This window comes from Empidonax traillii, unplaced genomic scaffold, assembly GCF_003031625.1.
Source record: "Empidonax traillii isolate 1590-97213 ecotype Southwest subspecies unplaced genomic scaffold, ASM303162v1 scaffold105:size1093405, whole genome shotgun sequence".
Taxonomy (NCBI): Eukaryota; Metazoa; Chordata; class Aves; order Passeriformes; family Tyrannidae; genus Empidonax; species Empidonax traillii.
In genome coordinates this window covers 63,257-85,208 of record NW_020955298.1, presented here as the reverse complement: position 1 = coordinate 85,208, position 21,952 = coordinate 63,257, and the positions used below count along the sequence as shown (strand labels likewise).

General features: G+C 42.5%; 1 protein-coding gene across 3 annotated transcripts in view; it reads right to left on the bottom strand.

Annotated features, from left to right (window-relative positions):
• Window positions 1–21,952, bottom strand: part of TOM1L1 (target of myb1 like 1 membrane trafficking protein) — a 33,484-nt gene that overhangs the window by 8,011 nt on the left and 3,521 nt on the right. The window contains exons 1-8 of one of the 3 annotated variants that reach the window (XM_027882442.1): window positions 16,214–16,243; window positions 14,752–14,836; window positions 12,505–12,583; window positions 6,605–6,754; window positions 6,092–6,211; window positions 4,421–4,525; window positions 3,713–3,829; window positions 638–771 (exon numbers count right to left, since the gene is read on the bottom strand). In XM_027882442.1, the coding sequence (XP_027738243.1) occupies window positions 638–771; window positions 3,713–3,829; window positions 4,421–4,525; window positions 6,092–6,211; window positions 6,605–6,754; window positions 12,505–12,583; window positions 14,752–14,789 (743 nt within the window). In that variant the 5' untranslated portion in view covers window positions 14,790–14,836; window positions 16,214–16,243. Of the gene's footprint in view, window positions 1–637; window positions 772–3,712; window positions 3,830–4,420; window positions 4,526–6,091; window positions 6,212–6,604; window positions 6,755–12,504; window positions 12,584–14,751; window positions 14,837–14,943; window positions 15,031–16,213; window positions 16,244–21,952 lie in introns of those variants that run through there. The other 2 variants (XM_027882441.1, XM_027882443.1) reach the window with 2 other exon arrangements.

Here is a 21,952-nt window from a genome sequence, read left to right as displayed (position 1 = left end):
AGTGTATTCATGTGATATTCTGGGGGCCAACACTGGAATTTTGAGTTTAACATTAATTTCAGCTTTGCTGGCATCTAGTCATGCTACCAATGCCATAACAGACAAACACCCAGCATGTCAACAGGAGCCCTGCAGTGCTTTCATGTGTGAAAGAAAGAAACATTTTCTGCTGTAAGACAAGCAGAACAGTGTGTTTCAATCCAGCTGAGAACAGCAAGTGACTCTCTTAGGTGTGCAATGAGGCAGAATGCTGCTCCATGGCCAGTTCCTGCAGTAAAGCTGTCCAAGTTGCTTAGAAAGGAGAACAAGTATTCCTTCCTGGAAGCACAGACACTTAACAGAGATAAGGGCCATCACCAGCACCAAAGGTTTTGCAGCAGACTGATGACAAATTCACTGGGCACTACCAAAAAGAAGTGTCAAATTCTGACTGTTTTCTAACTACCTTCCTGAACCACTCCTGAAGCGTTCAGAAGCAGGCAAATATGTAACTTCCCCTTTTGCAATCGTGTTTCTTTTCTGGATTTAAGGATAAAATCAGTCCCACGTGGAGGATCAACACCAGGGACCATCTGTCCACTAAGTGCACTTAATTCAGTCAGGATTCCAAGTGTGAGGAGAGAGGCCCTGCACTTACCTTTCATGTCCCAGGAGGACATTATTCAGATCTTCATTTACTTGTATTAACTCAACTATCACATCTTCATTCTCCACTGTCACCAACAATTCCATGATCCTTTCCTGCATCATCCTACAGGTCTTATACAGTTTCTGCCCGAGACAAGGGAAGAAAAAATAAATAAATAAATCGTGTGATCTCTCAGTTTGTCAGTTCTGGAGATGAATGATGAGACACTGGAGCGTTGCAGACTCACAGGCAATACTCCTTAATTTACACAAACCACATGTGCTATTTGCTTGAATTGCAAATAGCACAATGCTCGTGTGTTTGACCTCTGCAGTGCAGGTTCACAACTCCCACCACCATGGCCAGCACTCCTGCCCAACCCCTCCCTACCTCTTGACCCACCTTTATTTTTAAAGATAAAAAAGAAAAGTCTCTAAAGTCTAAATTACACATTGCAAAATAACACGGACCCCTCTGGGTGATGCAGAGCAAACGTGATTTGATCCTGCTTGAAGCTGATTAAACTCAGCAGGATGCTTGGATGTAATCCTGTTCAACATCTGCTTGGAGAAAAGACAATGGTGGCCTGAAGGTCAGAAGTGTCACAAGTGTCCAGCTCTAACTATTCCTCTAAGTGGGGAAGTCTGGATGCACTTCACCTATGCACACAAACCTTTCAGAGCCACCTGACAGGAGAATTATGAGGGTTCATCAAGCAGAACTTAGCATTATTACCGGTTGAAATGGAACACAGTTTGTTTCTATTACTCTCCTCTGCAGAACTTTGCATGTTCAAAGAAACAAATTCTTTAGCAACAGGAACTTTAACTCAGCCAACATTTTTTCCCCCTGCATTTGCAAATGCCGGCTTGTTCCACTTAAGGAAACAAAAAATGGAGGGGGGAAATCACTCTATTTGCACCCTGCTATCCAGAATTTTCTCTGGTATTATCTTCAAAGTGACCTGATTTTTTCTCAAAAAACCCCACACATTTCACATAGATAAATTATTTATGTAAAAAGAAATTTTGCACCCCTTTGCCAAATCTGTGTCAGGATTACAGAGTACTGTACTTTTCAGTACTGTATCTTCATAGCCCAGGATAAAACACACAAAAACCTATTCAGCTTAATGTCTGTAATTAAATTTAAAACCTCTCAGACTCCACACTTTACTACCTGATCAGCACTTAAAAATATGTATTTCTTATGGCTTCATTACACAAGCAGACTGGCTCCTTTGCAGGTATCAATAATCCAGAGAGAAGGAAATTGAGACACTCATTTCAGGCACGGATTTGCCAGGCTTTGCTCCTCGTGCATTCTCCTGTTTTGAAAAACTGGAGTTTTACAGTGAAGGAGCAGCAGCTGGAATAACAATCATCAGTGATTCCCATACATTTGTGCTAATTCTTACCAGCTGCTGACCTGGACCCACATTCCTGCACGTCCATCCAGTATATCTATTCACTATCCAGTACAAAAGTTTGTGACTCTTCTTGGCTGACACTGAGCTATTCTTTAACTACTATTATTGGCCAGCACATTATTTCAAGTTAGATCTGATATCTTAAACCTTGTCCAAAACAGGGTGGAGAAAGGGAGGAGCCTGGCCACTAATGAAGATAGAGAACTGAAAACATGTTGCACTGATCAAGCTCACCCTGTTTTAGCATTTATTGAGAGACTCAATGCAGTCAGAAGGACTGAAATCAGTGCCTCCAACTCACTCAAAGCCTCAACAAACAGCTCTTTTAATAAAGGACTTTGTTCTCTGACAACAAAAGCCTAATCCAAGCAATCCAGGTAGTGCCACAAACAAAAGGGAACATTAAACACTGTTCAAGGAACAGGCTGGCCACGCTTCATGTTTTATTCCACTCCATGCACAGGGGAAAAAGAACGGAAAGAACAACAGTGAAAGGAATGAGTTTTCAGTCGCTCTCCCACATATGGGAACTCCACACCCTGCGCTCAACCTTTTGCCAACAATTTTATTACTGGGAGTGTCAATAGGAATCCACTGGTTTACTGTGGGCAACTGAATCTATGCAGCCACATGCAGAAGGGCCACAGCAGGAGACAGGAAAGGAAAGACACCCTTTTCCTGTTTCACAACCAGAAACATTTACCTTGTCATGGACTGGACAGAGGTGGCCATGCAGATTAAACCACTGTATTCTCAACAGCACCCAATAAGGGTTCTTTGCAAAGGAAAATTTCCACACTGGGCAGAAGAATTGCACTCAAGTCTTGCAAAAATTAGATTAACTTTCCAAAACATTTAATGCTGTAAAATTGCTAAAAATCCATCCTCATCATAAAAGTTTGGAGGTAAGTTTAGAAACAGAAGGATGAGATAGAAGCTTTTTAATCTCTTTCATATAATACGGAACAGGAAAATTTCCATTGACATAGGTCACTATTGAAATGCTACAGTAATACTGTATTTTTAATTTCTGAAATAGAAAACACAGCATAAGCAAGTAGAAGAAATGATATCACAGAAGGAACATCCACACGTTCACTGTCAAATCCAAGCTGGACTATTGCAATACAATTCCTTCAGGCTACACTTTAGGAGCACGTGGATTCACCTGTAGCACAGCAAGCTCCCAATCTCTGAGGTCAAGCCAGTGCTTCATATTCCTCACTGGCCCTCAGTCTGCCTCCAAGGTACTGGTAATAACAAAGGGAGCACTGAAAAGTGCAGGACGGAGATGAGAGCGAGACTGTGTCATCACCTGTTTTCCCACAAGGCAACTGCGTTCAGCTGGAATGTTCTCTGGGCTGTTTGACAGAACATGCTTAGCAGAGAACGCTCCATTATGAAATTCCTTTGCCCTTGGAATTCCCTAGAGCCTACATTTGCATTGCAAGCTGTATTGTCTTTTCCTGACTATCTCGATGTCAGGGGCAGGTGAAGGAGACAAAAGAAAAGCTGAGCAAAAAAAACCAGAGAACAAAACCTGCTGATGGATTCCATTTGTCAGTCTGAATCCAGATGTCAAAAGAAAGGATGCAACGTATTTTAAAATCAGCTTTAAGCAAATCTACATGCCCCACCAGTGAATTATCACATACCTGTAAAAGATTCATATCATCTGGATTTTCAGAGCCAGGAGCATTTTCTTTTAATATTGATGACATGACTCTCACGTTCATTTTTGCCATATCCAGTTCACTGTACAGTTTCCCAATCTGTTGAATTCAACAGGAGAGTATTGTGTAGGTGAGCAGATCAAGCAGAATAATTCTTATCCCTCATACATACTTTCTTCCCCATTAGGTATAATATGAGCCTAATTAGCATTATTTTACTCCAGTGACTTGCCATGAAAATGAATGGAATTAGCTCAGCTTTTATATGTGCAATCAAACTAAGACCCAAGCCTGATAGCACTACTTGTTTTCCTTGCAGGTAATCCCTCTCACTAATGTTACTGTTACTCCTTTTAGTTAGCTACAGGGAAGCAGGAATAGAGGGGAACTGTCCTTTCCTTCCTGCTTTTCACAACAATCTTTTCACACAAGCCTTATGTAAAAGTAAGTTTGGCTTTCTCACTCACCTTTGAAGTAGTTTTTATTAATTTACAGTTCAGCATTGTAAGACATGATTAGATATTCACACATTCGAGTAAATGATTCCAGGAACCCAAACCCATGAATTTAGAGCTGTAATCACTTGATCTGATGGTCCCTGCAGTGGCCTGAACAGCCAGGCTACTGGACTCACACACTCACAGCACACTTCACGTGGACCTGCCCTGCTCTAAACCTGCAGTACTGCACCTGCTCTGGAGTCAACAACAGTGTTGGGCCCGTGGGAAGAGGCAGCAAGGAACGCTTGGCAGGACAAGCAGAAGACGGCGATGACTTCGTAGAAGACCGAGGTGTCTGTGGAAAGACAAAAGAGCAGAGCTTGGGCTGAACAAAAGAAGTGATGCAGACAATCCTGCTGAGAGAGGATCATCCCTGTCAGACCAGACAACTGGGCAGCAGCTTTCTCATAATCAATGTTCCCAGGGAATTTGTTGAGCAAGGTCTATTTACAAAAATAAACCTAACAGCTATTTTGCAATGAAATGAGGCTTGGAATTCAGGTGCCTTTGGAAAGGGCCTGCAAGTTAATTCCAGCACAGGAGATGAAGTGTGGCTAAAGAACAGTCTAGCAAAGACCTCTTGAGCCATCCAACAGCCAAGAGCCCTTCCCAAAGTGCCACTGCAGTTTTACAAGGAAGGACAGTTTAGAATGAGATCACATTTGGAAGCAGTAGCAAGGCTGGGGGGTTGAGTCTGGGGCTCTGCAGAAGGTGAACTACAAAAGCCTTCTGCATTGAAGAGCTGGAACACTCTCTCTGCAGAAAGCTTCACCTGCATTGCATTTGATCTGACTGCCAAAAAAAAAAAATTCAAATCCAAACCCAGCCAGCACAGGAATACACACCACAGGTCCTTCACTTCCTAGAGACCGAGGTAAAAACTCTGTTCAGGTCTGCTGTTGATGAGATCAACAGAAGGTTTGCCAGATTTTAACTGTCAAATACATGTGGTTGACAAAATAATCTCTGCTGTACTTGGTAGGAAAATAAATTATTGTCTATTGAGGGCATTCTTCACACAGCTTGGTCAAACAACCTTCAAATACATAAGCTTTTGTGCACTCCACTATTCAGCCATCAAATAAAACTCAGGATAAATCTGAATTATTCCTGTCTTCACTGATTATAGACATCTAGGTCTGTAATTACAAGATTTCACCCTGTGGTTGATGGCTTTCACACTGCCCAAAACTCTTGTGAAAACTCCTATAATAGAAAAAGAAAACTGGAGAAAAGGGCTTTAAAACATGTACTGTATTTTCAGCTGATGCCCAATGCTCATGCCATACTTATATTTAATGTTCTGGATGCTACACAATGCTACCTATGACACAGGCTTAAATAACAGTTATTGTGCATGGACTGTGAAAACAGCTGGAGAGATATATAGATGATAATCTTTTTTATAGTTCTACAACTCTTGATTTAAGGATAGATGGATGCTCATGTTCTGAACAGTATGTGTTCTGTGAAAACCTTACTCATTTTGGTTGAGGCTTTCAGAAGCTGACAAGTTTGGAGCACTCAGCACTCTTTTCTTTTTTCTTTTCTTTTTTTTTTTTAAGTAAATAGCATAGCCAAACCTTTGAAAGTCTCAAGACAGAGATGCTTCACTTTTGAGAACACATTCACTAATCTGTGGTTGGAAATAAACTATTATATAGGTCAGGTTTCTTTGTTGTTATCTTAGCTGTTATAATTGAAACCGATTCCTGCTCACGTGCTTAAGTAGCTTTGTCATATTCTGCCCTGGAGCATTTTAATAAAAAAAAAAAAAAAACAAACCAAACACACCTTCTTTGTCTGCAGAGCTCAAACAATTAACATATCCTGTTCTTGAAGTATCCTTGTATATCCTCACCTTAGGTCCACCACTGCTGGTGTCAGGGGATGGAAACTCCACTCCTTTCTTCAGCAATTCCAGGTAAACTTCTTTTACTTCGCTCACATCCACCATTCCCTGAAAACCTCGAGCCCAGGTCTGGTGTTGAAATATGAGGAACAAAACAGTGACAGAAATGGTCAGACAAATGCTTTTAAAATGTGAGGTCCTAAAGACCTTATGTTTTAAGGTCGTTCCCTACACCCACCCTGGATGACTCCATTCAAAGCAGGAGGAACCACAAAAGCTCCAGAGTTACCTCTCATCCTGCTTGTTGAGTGCAACCAGTCACAGCACGTGCACAGATGGGAAGGGAATAGAGAAGGTGGAGGTTTTTCACTACTACTGTGTGAAGCAGCAGCAGCAAGAACAAGGTCTGCTTTAGGAAGAGGTTCCCAGGGCATGTTGTGGTACAGAAATGGGCTGCACCATTACATGTTTCCCATATAGCAGAGACACTGGGAGCACTTACTGTTTGCTCTATAGACTCACCATGATAAAGGTCAAGATTTTCTCCTGCATGTCAATCGGCAGATTGTATCTTGGGTTCAGTAATTTCACCAGCTTGTCTTTGCAGAAATCTTTCTTCACAACTAGAGACTGGAATCTTGGGCCACAGTTCTCTAGACACATGTCAAGCAGCTGCACACACAAAAATCCTTGTTACACAGAGACCAGGGGAAAAAACCCCACAACTTGACTGCTTTTGTTTCCTTTTGTTTAATTTGTTTTAAGGAGTTATGAGGAATAGTAGGAACAAACAGATTATTGCAGCTCACTGTGTGCTCTGTTACACCTGTGCAGTACAAAGGAGATGTGTCAGCCCGAGTTGAACTATTTTTAACAGAGAAGCATGGTCATACTTGTTTCCATGTCGTAGCAGTAACTGAACATACAGTACCTTAACAGCACGAAATCTATCCAAAGCTTAAAAAAATTACTTGTACAGACTTAGCAATAGAATTAATTCACTGCCTAGCACATAGGTCTGACAGATTCTGAAGAGCTCTGCAATAGAAAAAAAATCACATTACTAAATGCCTCTCTTCTAATCTGCCCTGTAAGAGGGAGACTAATGATAAAACAGAAGAGAACAAATTCAACAGCTCGGAGCACAGTTTCTTCATGCTTTTCAAAGGTCACATTGATTTGAAACAGAAGAGGCTGAAATGTTCCAATTGTCAGATTCATCTTCATGAAGAAAATCTACTTCCAAAACTCTGCTTGGAATGCTTAGAGCAGGATCCCTGTAAGCAACATATCTGCCCTATCAAACACAGCAGCATGAGGTGGTGGCATAATGCTTTCTCCCTTGTACATTTGGAATTGGCCAACTACAATTCCCATTTTACAGCGGAGATATCAAAAGCTGCCACTACAGTCCAGTCACCTGAGAGGAGGCCAATACAAGTCTTGATGGGAAACTGGGGTCAATCAGACTGGATGCAGAATCAGGAAAAATGGTCACCCCCTCTTGTGCTTCTTGCCCTTCAACTGCAGCTTCCCTTTCCCTCCTGGTGTAAGAGGGAAGGTGAGAAGGTGAAAGCAAAGGGTTGACATTAACAGAAGGCTGCAAAATGTCATGCCTTTCCAGAGAAAACTTCCCCTGAATCATGTAACAGGCAGGACATATTCTCAAAAGGAGAAACATATTTTAAGGGATGATAATGTAATCTTGATAAAAGTAGGTTAAATATACTTTCCTATTCAGAGCAGACTATATTTGACTAAGTGAAATCATTTTAGTAACTCATTTTCTAGCCTCAGGACTTGGGGATTTTTCTCTCAGTGTGATCATGAATTTACAGGAGAACAGGTTTAAGACCAGAAGAAAATACACTGCCAAAATGAAAACAGGGTAGAACAAAGAGACTCTGGTAGACTGCTGAGCAAAAAACTAACTGAAAGATAATTACAAAAAAAAATCTTGGCTAGAAACATTATTTTTCATAGAGAGTACATGAAACATATGCTAATAAGCCAAGTTATTTGCCTGTGCAGTACTTCAAAGATAGTCTGTGTAAAATATTTTCAACCCAGTGCATGGGAAATTTGGTATGCTACTCCCTGTTATTAATTCCCTACTTAAGGGACTGGGTATTTACCCACTGAATGAAAGTACTGAACTAATGGGCTGGATCCTCCACTCAATTATGCCAGTCCAGCCCACTCAGAGAGAAACTAAGCTGGTATGAGAAAAAGAAGAATTTGACTCAATTATTTTTAACTGGACCATTCATGAACAAGTCACTTTCATGCTAATAACACCTTTCATTAGAATTTCAATATGGGTATTTATTGTGCAAATAAGACTTCACCATCCCAGGGAGCCCCACTGGAAGGAATAGATCCAGGGTGGCCAAGTCAACTACTGCTCCACATAGCCCAGTGGAATCTCAACAGAAACGTGTTTTAATAATAAAACTGGCAAATTAATTTCAACCAAACTTCCTGTAAGTGACAGACTGGATACGAGAAGGGTTGGAATGGACAGAGCTGATGTTCCAGAAGATCTGCACTGAGTAAAAAAGGGAGAAACCCGTGTAATCCAAGCCCTCTGACTGGAATCAGAATCACAGAACTAATGTGGAAAAAAAGGCATCTATAGAGAGGTGAAGACAAACTGTAAAGCAGGAACAGAAAAAGGCAGAAGTTGGTGAGTACATAGAAAGTCAGCTACATTCCTTATCAATAGAGACCTCACTCAGAATTCCATAAGATTTGCTGCTCATCTAAAGCAGCCAGGAATGGTCCATAAAGCTGGAAGGAAAGGGTGCATTGTGGGATGGACACTTCTCAGACCTCAGGTCAATGCAAGAGAACACAGGTGAACTGTTTGCTTCTTCGCATTTCTGACTCAAAGTGAACAAGCCATTAATCCATCTCCAGGATTACACTGCATAAACAGACACTGATGTCTCCCCAGAAGAGTTTTTGAACAGCAAGATGCTATTTCCGAGGCCTGCATTTAAAATAAACCGGTATGAGCAGCTCTTGCAGCTGCCATTCCCCAATTACAGTGCAGGGGCTGTGCACACTTTAGCAAGATTCAGCATTTCAAGAATATTCAATTTTCAGAAGTCTTCAGTTTTTCAAATTTCACATTTCAATGTCCCACTCAATGTCCTTTTCTTTTCTTCTTTGCCCACATATACCATAAAGTATAATAAAATTGATGAGGACTGTTTTGATTGAGGAGCTGGAAGGTTCTCTCATGTTTTTGTTTTTCACATCCTCTGCTTTGCGACATGTTAATTTAACAAAGTAAAATCTGAAGGCCACATTTGCCACGCTAAATTTTTTTTAGATCTAGAAAATTACAGACTATTGAAAGGAAAAGCAGAAACATTCTTCGGAAAACAAACAAACAAACAAACATCCAAAATTTAAATCTTGTCAGTCACACAATCACAGAATTGTTTTACTTGGAAGGGACCTTAAAGATCAGCCAGTTCCAATCCCCTTGCCATGGGCAGAGATACCCTTCACTAGATCAGGTTGCTAAGGGCCCGATCCCAACTGGCCTTGAACACTTCCAGGGATGGGGCATTCCCAATTTCAGTGGGAAAATGACTTCCTTTAAAACATATCCCAACAATGTAATGCAGGAATGAAACAATAATCTTACATTTCTGGCCACTGCTTTGAATGTAAGAGTGTGTGTGTGGACACAGGTACAGAGAGGGACACATTTAATGTGAGATTTAATGAGACAACTGAACAGGTATCTGAGTGTTCACCACAGAAACAGAGTTCAGGTATCCAAAGTCTATTGGTAATAAAAAGTCAAGTAACGCACACACTTGGTTGGATTCCAGCCTGAAAGTTCTAATCCTCTTCCCTCTGATTGCACAATCTCCACTGCCAAGCCTCGGTGTTATCAAAGGCTGGGCATGGAGCAACTTCATGGCCTGACACACATAAACCTCGTTTCACATGACCTCACAGGTAAATTCTGCAGCTCAGAGTACACGAAACCGAGCACATTATAGAGCTGGCACTCACCCTTCTTCCTCCAAATAAATAAATGTGCATTTATGAGCCAGGAGAAGGAAGACACTGCTGAGATTTCGCACGTCTCAATAACAGAATCAGGGCTAACACGTGCAGTTGTGCTGCTTTGATGAAGACACATTCTCTGCTCCTCAAGCAGCTTCATTAGAAAGATTAAATTCTAGGATTTCAAGGCTGAGTAGAGAGAAGTGGATCAAAGCACCTTTCAAAAGAAATGTGTCTTGTAGATCCTTCTTAGTTTTATCTAATGTAAGTAAGAGAGAATGTGATGTTGAGTCTCAAAAGCTGGAGGACCAGCTTTTTTTATATTTACTATAGGAAATACAGGCACTCATAGTTCATCAAAAGAGTCCTTATTGCAAAAATATGTGAGGAAAATAACTTTAAGAGATGAGAGTTGCACAGGGAGGGAAGGGCTTGTGTTTTAGGAATCGAAAATTATTTGTTTTTCCATTTGCAATGATTTGCTATTGCAATTTAAGCATTTCAAAACGGGAAACAGGAACAATTTCATTAAGGCAATTAACAAGATAAAACCAGAAGATATAGCACATAGGAAGAGTGATTTGGGAACAAAGTTAAAAGCCACACTTGACCAGCAGTGGGGTCATCAGAGGAAAGGTTTTACACATGCTAAACTGATGGCAGTACTGGTAACAAACCATTAGGAAAGAAGTCAGGGGCAGAGGGAGAGGCAAAGGATGGAAGATCTTACATAAGAACAAAAGCTGAAAGAGAGAGAGTTAGAGGAAAGGTTGGAACTTATTTAAATTTAAAAAAAAAAAAAAAAAAAAGAAGGAAAAAATATTGAGGAACTCAGGGAGGAGAAACCCGCAGACAGAAGCTGGGCCAAAAGGATGCAACTGCCTGGCAGGCACAGGTAACTTGTGTCCATGTGAGTGGGTGAGAACAGACATGGAGAAAGGGGCCTGGGATGGTACAGAGACTGAGAGTGTTGAACTGCAATCCCAGCTGCACCTGGTACACACTCCTGCTGCGAGCAAATGCAATGAGCTTTCAGGTCAATCTGATGAAGTTCTTCCCTGGATACACCTCAAACAAGATCCTTCTCCCACTTTCATGCCCTCAAAGGCTGAGCTATAATGTCACCTTGGGTATATCTGCACTGTAAATACCCCCGGAACGGCTCCTAAACCCAAACACTGGGTTATCACAACTGACTGCGTCAGACACTCAGAACAGGACCTTGGTGCACAAGGACTGGAGGAGAAGGAAAGCAGATCTGATACAGGGATTGCGAGTACAGTGGAAACCCAGTGTTTCTGTCAGGGAAACACATAAAACACACACAATCGTGACTCATGAGACAGTGGAGGAGGAAGCCAGGAAAGAAGTGCGGAAATGGAACCAGCTGAAGGCATACATTGACATGTTAAACACTTTTATCTGCATCTCTAACTTGTCAGGAGACACTTGGGCAATTGCTAAGCGACCTACAATTCCACACTATCCATCGCTGATCTCCCCTAATCGCTTCTCAGCACATGTTGATGTAGATAATGATTTTGCACAACAAATGCCAAACCCATGAGTAATAGCAGTCAGTGTGATGCAGACAGGCCTCTACAACCTCAAAAAAGGAAATGGTGAAGAAAAGAGTTTTAGACAATTAACGAAAGGCAAAAGTCTACAACAACTTAAAATACAAATGGTATGATTCTCACAGTTGCACTATTGTTAGTCAAGAGTAAGCCAAGTCAGAAACTCAGGACTTATGACGACATTAGGAACTTCCTGCTATTCCCTACATTATCAATGTAGTGGAAAACAGGGAACTGTATTAACAAACTCCAGTAAATCTTAAATTTAGTCATAACATCTGGATTTCACATGGCTTATCCTGTCTCTTGCTCCCTTGCTTAACTCACCGGTGCCACTTTTTCATGCAACTTTCTCATTTATATGTGATAACATTTATCTTTACAAAGCAGTTATCACACATTCCACCACGCTGCACAACTGTGCTTAGCTTAACTAAGATCAGTACCACAAGGTGAGTAATAGAATGGTCAAATGCAGCTTTTATGTAATATCCCAGCCTCCATCTCTTTCACAAACAGGTGGGGCACTCACAGAGGGACAGTCACTAGAGTAAATAAGAGCTATACTACTTTCACATAGTACAAATTTTTAAAAAGAAAAACAACCACAATGATAAATGTCAGAATTTGCATCATCCAGGATTCCATGGAATGCTGGCAGACCATCTGATCTGCACTGTGGCAGTGCTGTGCACACAAACAACAAAGACTGAAATCATCCCGGAGAGTTGTGTCAGGGATAATTTGCATGCCACCTTATCGTTTCGAATGTTTACTTCCTTAGTGTCTAATTAATATAAACATAGCTGTACTTACAGACAGGGTGAGCCTGATCTCCTTATGGTTACAGTTTTTTGAAAGCCTTTTCTTTAGTGCCTTAACTGCATCTTTAGGCCTGTGACAAGAAATTAAGGAGAAAAAGTTACCAGTGAAGTTGGGCTGTTTTTCTAGTTCATAACTTCATCCAAGACCCAAAAATATCAGCCTGGGATATGGGACTAAATTCATCCCTGTATTTACACCCACACAAAACGAGAGCAATTGCCCCATTGATTTCAGCAAAATCACTTGAGCACTGAGCTAGAGCAACCAAGCAGTGAATCAGGTTTGTAACTGCAGACCGTGCATTACTCCAGAGACTGCGCAGACAAAGTGATTCTCCTCTGTAAAGTCTGCTCCAAAATTATATTTTTCCACTATGGCACAACAGAATTACTTATCTAGCTTTTATTGCCAAGAAAGGGAACATCAATTGCCAGCTGTATCAAGAGTTGGCTGATACCTATGTTTCATGTATGATGCAATTAAAAAATATTCTGCAGCGAGTGCTGGCGGGAGCAGGGGTGTCACGGATAACTTCCAATCTTATAATTGCAGGATGCATTTAACTCATCTGAGTAATTACCATGAATGGGTGGACAACCCATTCCAGCCCAGAGATAGGGCCATTTCCAGCCCAGCCATTTTGATTTCTATATATACATCCCATATCTTTTAACTATCTATGTAGGAGGAAGAGGGTGGAAGATGGTATTGAGATTATCACATGTGGGAAGCAGTTTTGCCTGATTAATATGGACTATCTATAGTGTACAATTATTAAGGCCAGTCCAAAGCTCACGATCAACATAAACAAGATGTCCTAATGTCTCTTCAGCATCTCTCTAGAATCTAAGATGGAGCAATAGGCACAAACACAATGTTTCAATAAGAAAAAAAGAGAAATCTTTGTTGCAAATATTTCAAAGCCAATATCATTATGTGAGTATTTACCATCACTTCATTTCAGTTTGAAATGTTTTACTTCACGTGAAAAAAAAAAAACCAAACGATACTTCTCATTTTTTCTTAATCCTGTACCATACCCAGGCATACCAGGAGAGCATCAAGGGATGGATGGGAGCATGAGTGTGGAGAAGAAAACCTTCCCTTGCAGAAAGCTGTACTATGATTCCACTCCTGCTTCTTGTTTCCCTCACTGAAGCATCTGGAAATGCTCTGGTCAGGAGCTGTATATGGCATTAAAATAACCATTTACCTAATTAGATACAGCAGTTGTGCTGGTCCTAGTATCCTGTTACAGATTATGACTAGTAGTAGCTGCCTAGGAGGAAGTTACAAGGAGTTCCTCTGTAAGCATAAGCCGTGCACAAGAGGAAGTAAGTTTAATAAGAAAAGCTCTGTTGCATGGAAACTTCACATCAAAACTAACACTGAGGGTCAAAGCGTGCTGTCACTTATGGCAATAACCAGAAGGGAGTTATTACTGACATTCCAAGCACTAGGAGCCACGGGTGAGAAAAGCTGATACAAAATAAAAAGATACATGTGCAGCAACTAAGCCCATCTCACTCTCCCAGAGAAAACTCTTCAGCTGGTGTTAAAATATGCCACTGCTAGCCATGGAACACTGATCTTACATGAGAACGAATTTCCTTCTTCTCCTTTTGCAGGTGAGAATAAGCTCAGAGCAGCAAGTGGCTGAGCAAACCTGGATGTGGCTGCTGGGTGCAAGAGGCCACCTCAGTCCTGGGAGCCTTTGGGAACACACCCTGATGGGATGGATCCCACTGAACAGGGACCCAGCCATCGCTTCACCCCTGCCGTGACACGGGCTGGCTGAGCAACTGGATAGTGGAGAACTCCAGGTTAAAAGCCCGGAGTTTTAACCAGCGCTGGAGGCACCCAGGTGCTCAAAGCCTTTTTACAGGTGGGTTTTGCAGAGGGCAGGCGTGCCCGTTTAGCCTGATGAGGAGTAGGGGTTGTACTAAGTACATCAGACTCAGGTGAGAAACACTTGTTACCACTTTTCCTCTAGCGCGTGTCCACGGGGAAGAGCCTACGAGTCTAAACCCTACGAGTTCTGTTGGTTCGGTGACAGGCAGAGCTTTTTTTGGTCTACGAACCACAGGTACGCGCTCCCTGCTGCTGTTTCGTTTTGGGTCGCTTCCCATCAGCGCCCTTCACCTCCTGCTCGATGTCCCTTTGCCCTCGAGCAGCGCCGGTGCCACCTCCGAGCCACGCACCGGCCGCTGTCGGTCCCTCGCCCCCGGCCGCGCTCACCCCTCCTCCGTGGCGTTGATCACGTCGCAGATGTGCATGAACTGCCCCCACTCCTCGGTCTGCAGCGATCCGAGCGTCGCCCGCTCTGAAAGGCCAAGGGGAGCCGCCGTTCAGCCGCCGGGCGGGGAGAGGGGGCGGCCCGGGCTCCCCTCGGGGCGGGACGGGGCGCGGAGCACCCCCCTCGGTACTCACCGACCAGGCTGCCCACGGCGGTGCCGAACGGGTCCTTCGGAGCCTTCCCGAAAGCCATGGCCGGCTGCCGGCAGCGACCCGCGGGCTCTGCGGGGCGGCAGCCCCGTCCCGTCCCCTCCGCCGGATCCAGCCGCTCCCTCCCCTCCCGCCCCGCCGGTCGCTCCCTTCCTGGCACTGGGGCGGGGCCGCCTCCAGGTGCCGTCGCGGCCCCTCGGCCCGGATCACGGGCGGGACGAGCGGGGCTGCACCGCCCCGGGGGGCTGGACCCACCCTGGACACTCGCCGGGGCTGGGCTCCCTCCACGGGGACAGGTCTTAATCCCGGGGATGAGCTCCCAGCCGGACTCCACCCGGGACAGGAATCATCCCCAGCTGGGGTCTCTCCCTCAGGGCAGGGCTCACTGCGGGACAAGGCTCCCCCCTGGCACGGCCGAGCCACACGGATGGGGCAGCCCCCCAACCCCGGCCCGGACCCAAAGAACCCCCTGACCTCTCCGGGTCACCCAGCCACGTCCTTTCTGTCCTGCCCCGTGGCCGGGACTGAACGTGTGAGCCCCCCGCTCAAAGGCAGCGGTCCCTCAGCCACCTCCCGAAGGGACTTTATGGCTGAAGGCACGAGAAACTTGGCGTTTGACGAGTCAAAAGCTCAGAAACTCCTTCACAGCCCCTTCTGCTGTGCGACACTGCACCGCATGTGCAGACGCACCTCGAACCTCAGCATCCACCAGCCCTGCTCCTGCAGCCTGCAAACAGGCTCTCTCAAACCCCCCTGTTCCCTTCTGATTCACGGGTTTAACAGGAGCAGAAGCACAGACCTCAAAGAAACAGGGAGGAAACCCCCAACAGTGCACGCAGGTTACATTCATAAAATCAACCTTTCTTTATGCAGAAACCACTAACACGTTCCTCTCTCCACGTACACGTTTCCACACGTGGGACTTTCTTGCTACTATTACTGCCAATGACTTCCTTTGACACTTCATCACAAGCCTGACTGTATCTCAGACCTGCACAATACTTGGGAACAAACGTAGCATGAATGAAGATTAAAACCCTCAGTTGTAATTTTTGTTGACTGAGAGTTGTAATTATTTCAGTATCAAACACACATGAAATCGTATTAACTAGCATTTGAGTACAGCTTAATCAGTCTTACAGTCAGGACATGATATAAGCAAATAAATTATTTGCCTGGCATTAGAATTTAATGAATTATCAAAGCCCTATTTGCACTGATTATGAGAGGTTTTCCTAGGATGAACTCATTTTACTTCCTTTCGTGGGCTGTACAACTCCGTGGCCCCATCTACTGGATGGCCTTAACAGAAAGGCTGGACAAAAATGCAGGTTTTTTGTGTACCTACAGGTGTATCTATGAAAAACAAGTTATTACAAGAACTATTTGGCAAACTGTTCACATACCATGAGTGTAGGAGAAGTCTTTTTCTAACTTGTTCTATAATAAATAAGTGTTCATCATGCAGCTCAGGGAGGCTCCCCTTGAGACTGTTCTAACAAACACATCCAATTTTCCTTCTGTCAGTCTTGTCATTTGTCTGTAAGCCAGACATCAGCTGTCAGAAGAGGAGTTTGTTTATTATTGTCCACAGAATTTTGACAGACATCCTCTCAACTTAAGTGTTTAATCCATTTGCTCTTTAACACCAATACTGAAATAAGGGCCTGTTAAAATTAGCCCTTGTTAAACCTGTGGCATGAGTCAGATTTTGTTTCAAAGAGCATATTTTATTGAGCTACTCTGGAGGAAAAAAAAAAAATCCAATGAAGCCTTTTTTTAATTGGAATTTACTAATTAAAGTCACTCATTGAAAGCAGCTATTGGTCTAGATCTGTGAACTCCTAGTGGGCTTCAGGTTCTGCTTGAAACAAGCCTGCCTGGCTCTTCAGCCTGTTCCTGGCTGGAGTCCTTGATATTCATGAGCTGGTGGTCAAAGGGTCCCAGGAGAGCCCTACTGCACTCCTTGCAATTTTACCACTACTGCAGATGCAATATTATGCTTAATTATTACTACTAAGGGACGTTTTCTGTCTTTTGCAAGCACATGGAGTATGTTATAAAAAGAAAGGAGGAAGAGGCTAAATAATCTCTCTTTGCAAAGTGTTTTGGAACAAAAGTGTTGAGGGGCATAGCTGATGTCTGCCTTGGCTCAGCTAACATGTATTATACCAACAGCAGGCTCGTCAGTGTAATTTCATCTGCACCAGAGATTTTGATGTTGTTGCTATGTCAACTACAAATATAAGTAATGGAGTGAAATACTTAAACAAACTGTCGTATTCAGAATTTGATTTGTGTTATTGACCTGTACCTGCTTTTGTTTGTTATATGAAAATTATAAACCATGGTGGTGATTTTTGGTTTAGTTTAAAACTAGGAGAGATTCATAAAAGATCATTATTCATCAGAGACCAAGGTGAGGAGTTCCAAAGTATTCCCTCCTTCATCTTCCAAGGGCAGAATTTACTCTCACAAACTTCACCAAAAGTCTATTTTAGTGTCATTCTTCCTCGTTATCCAGTACTATAGAGATACAGTCGAGGGGATTCTCACTCTACCTCATTAGAGCAGATGCCAGTTATGGTCTTTGCTGGTAGCTCAGCTTGAACAAACAGCTTGAGGGTTAAATCAAATCCCTTCTGCAGCATCTCCATTAACTCATTGCTTCCAGATAACAGCAAACCTAATCAGGAGCTATTTGGGCAGATTAAATTGATGTTTGGGATGCAGTCTCACTAAGACTACAGAGTTGTCTCCAAGTATCTATTTAAGTAATTACTATTTTACTAATAAAAAAATAAATATGTATATATATATATATACAATCCAAACTCTGTTATGTTAGCAGCACAGTTAAGGGAACTGCAGAAAAGGGAACAAATCTGGCAGTGCCAGAGGGAGATGGTAGAGGCCTGCAGAGGGCAAGCTTGGTCAAGGAATCTCCTCATTTTTCATGCAGCAGCTCCTCGAAGTTAAGGATGGTTTAGGAAAAGGCAATTCCTTATCAGCCAGAGTGGGTTTTCTCATACACACACTGTGGTTCAGATGCAGTTCTTTGGCATTACAATGCTTTCTTGTAATTTGAAATAATTTTTAAAAAATCTCTGTACATGCAATGTCAAGCTCTCAAAAGGTAGGACAGGGTCAGGGATGTGGCATTTTTTGTGGATGTCTCTTTACATCAGAGACTACTTAGGGAAGTTTATTTTGTAGGACATCCTTTGTGAGTTTGGACGGTTGTAAAACACAGTTGTCCAATTAAACCAGGAATGCCTTCTGGGTTACATGACACTGGTACACAGTAGGACATTCAGATTACACATGGTACCCATTTTGTTTTCAAATTATTCAAGTTCATAATAAAAATCTCTCATACCTCACTTTGAGCTGCAATACAGATTTCTTTGCCTTCAATCAACAAGCTTGAAAAAAATCTGTGATATTAACTGGTGCACTTTTTAACATTAAAAAATTACTTGATGAGTGATGAGATCTCCAGATCAAAGTTTTCATCTATAGGTGTGCTGAAATGTACAGAACTACAAATATTTTTGTCTGCTGTTTAAAACAAACAAACAAACACCAAGAAACCAATCTCCAAATCCTTATGTCTCAGGCAGGTGGTATAAGAACACAAGCTGCAGGAATCAACCTGCATCAAACCTGAAGCAAGCTGATATTTTCAGTACCAGGAACAATCTTGATTAGTTGGACACCACTGCAATTATTAGTGTAGAAATCAATCCTGGAAGGAGCTCAAATCCTCAATCTTTGCACATTAGCTGCAGGTATGGCCTTTGCCAAGAAGGTCATTTTTCTCCTTGTGACACTCCCACTTGAAGAGCAAAGCAGCTCTCAGCAAGAGCTGAGTTCAGCACTGATCCTCCTCATTTTCTTAGTGATTGCAGAATGGCAACAATTAAACCCAGCTCCTTTAAAAATCCACATTCAAAGATAATAATTTGCAGGCACTGCGTCCTGATTAAATGATTTCAGCAATATTTGATTGCCCACAGACAGACATATTGGCTCCTGCACCAAATATCCCAAAGCTTCATGGACTGGTAGGAACTTGTCACCCACAGAGCCCCTGGTTCAAATCCAAGCCTTCTCCAAGCCATGTAGTGCCACGCTGCTCACATGGCTGCCTCCTGTCCTAATTAACCAGGAGTCTCAGCTGAGCTCTCTGCTGGATTTTAATTACAGCGTTATTAATTCATGGGGAAAAAAAAAATTGACAGATGTTTCAGGTTGGTTGTAGCAAATTAAAAGGCAGGTGCTTGGCAGAAAAGCTCAGAGATGATGAAACAAATGACTCGTGGAGGTTTAGCTGTTTTGCAGGGGGCAGGGTACGTGGTACCAGTTCCTACACTGGAGTGCAGGGTGACTTGTCAGCATAAAAATAACACTAGCAACAGATTTTGCCCTGTCTGGCTTTCAAAGGGCTTATAAACATGTGTTCATTTTACTCCTCTTTCCTCTAAACAGAAAAAACACACTTTTTTCAGGTGGTTAGTTTAGATAAACTGTGTGATGCAGAGGTAAACAACAGAAGTAGCTGGTTACTCTGCAGTGATTGTTACTCAAACTGAGCAGATATCATGAAGTAGAAGACTAATTTTCATTTCTTATAAGGGATAACAAATGTTGTCATAATTTTACTGATAATTTCAATCACCTGACAAAGCAGCTCAGGAAAATGCTGGAATCAAATAAATGCATCACAGCAAACAAAGGCAGTGCCTGGAAAGCTACCAAGGTCAGGATTTTAAGGCAAACAAGAAGAAGCCAGTGCCATGGTTGTGAGCTCTCCATAAATTATGCTGCTGCACAGGAATCTTTATCTGAAGTCTCAGTGAGTCTCATCTGTCGTGATGACACACAGTCTCTCAGGTGAGCTGAGAAAACAGTCTTTCAGTTCTCATTTGATTATTAAAGAGTTGTTTGGATACAGGTTCTGTCTCTGTTTTGGTGATTCTCTTCCAGGGAAGGAAATATTACAGAGTTTGTGTGCTTTGTTTGGTTTTAGTTTTTTAAAGGGAACATACATATGGTATAATTCCCTTCAGAATGAGCCATTTTGTATTCTTTTCATATGTTAGGATCATATTAAAACCAAAGTGTTCAGATTTCCCTGATGTTTTTGTTTTTTCTTTAACAAAACAACAGTTTAAGTGATACTTCTCCTCCAAGTATATCCAAAAATTATTCAAAGAAAGAAATAATTAGGTTTCATTTTGTGGATGCAGAATTGAATACATTGGCAATTTCAGAACTAGAATTTTGGACAGGTTTGGTTTTGATAAATCAGTACTTGCTTATCAGAGGTGTTTTGATGGAAAAAATTCCCCACCACCTGTAGGTTTAGCACACATTAATTGCCTCAGAGATGGGAAGTTAAAAACCCAATCCAAAACCTCTTTCCACTAGTGGACACAGAGTTATAGGGACCTGCCAAAAGACCCCTCTTCAAAGGCAGTGGTTTTCCTACTGCTGGAGTGCAGGAGGTAGAGAAAAACTGGGCAACTTGTTAAATGGAAAGAATCAGTTATAGATATACCAATTAACAGAATAAACAAGTAAATGCAGATTTTAATGCTGTAACTCAATGAAAGCTGAAGATCATCTTTCCCTGTTTCTTAAGGGGAAAAACGTTCATCCAACTTCTTTATCTGGACACAGAAACAAAGTCTGCTTGTGCTTGGACTGAGCCCTCTCCTAAGCAGAAAGTATTGAGATTTCTTTCCCTTCCACCACACTTGGGCACGGTCAGTGAGTGCTGTCAGTGCTCGTGGCTCTGACCTGTGGGGCTTCTGCACAGTCAGTGCTCACAGATTAATTTGTGTGGCCCAAATAGAGATTTATGGCACTGTCACCTCTGGGCCATCCTGAGCCTCCAGTATGTGGAGAAGGGGAACACACACATTTCTCACAGAGCTCAGGCTCTTACTTTGCATTGCAGGTCACTGGCTTTTGCAGGATGAGCATAAACTGAACGAGTTGTACAGAGCCTTGTCATGGAGCCTGAGCTCACTGAAATTAAGTTCAGGAAGGAGAGAAATTGCAGAAGGTGCGTCCACTGTACCAGGATGGAGCAGAGTGAAATTATTGCTGGTTGCTCCTCTGAAACGCAAGGTCAAAATCTCTGAATCTCTGTTCAGAACAGCTGTAAACCTCAAAGCCTACTCACTGCTTTGGCTGCATCTCCACACTGCTGTTTTTGGCAAACATTTCTGTGCAGTCCATTTTACCCAGGGAGCTGGAGCACTGGCATTCACAAGACCATGCAGCTACAAGTAATTTAATGTTGTGTGAAACAATTACCATTATGTCTAAAAGGTACAGTTCACACACTGCAGGAATCCCTCTGGTATTTCCAAAAGCAGAGAACAGTTTTGGATGCACAGGCAGCACACAAGGCCTGCAGGCAAACTAGAAATTCCTGCTTGGCTGTACTTGAGTTTTCACCACAACTAATGCTGGATAATGATGCACCCGTGTCAGCAATGGAGGGATTTTTTTACTGAAATATTTAATGCAGAAGAGTATCAAAATTATTTGATCTGTTTGTTGTGAAGACAGCTGTGAGGAAGAGCATCCCAGAATTGCTTTTCCCATCATGATCAATATGTCAGAGGTCTTCCCATACCAGACTGTTACACCAAGTCTGTTGCTGCTTCCTAATGTGGTCAGTTCTGAAAATAAGCAAGAGATTTCTTCCATCTTTTTTACTAATTCAAGGCACGCCTTTTTCCTTGCCATGACATTTATGTGCACTCCCTACTTCTGACCTTGTGAGCAGAAGGACTCCTAAACTGTACACAAGCTCTGCCCAAAAAGACAGGTGAAATGCAGAGCTGAACTATATCTTTGACTTCTTAGCTTAGGAGAATCACAATCCTTTCTTATTACAGAATTCCCTAAAATGTTTCCCATCCACTTATTCCTGGAGCTATGCCCACAATAACAATTTCCTCCATTATGAATTGAA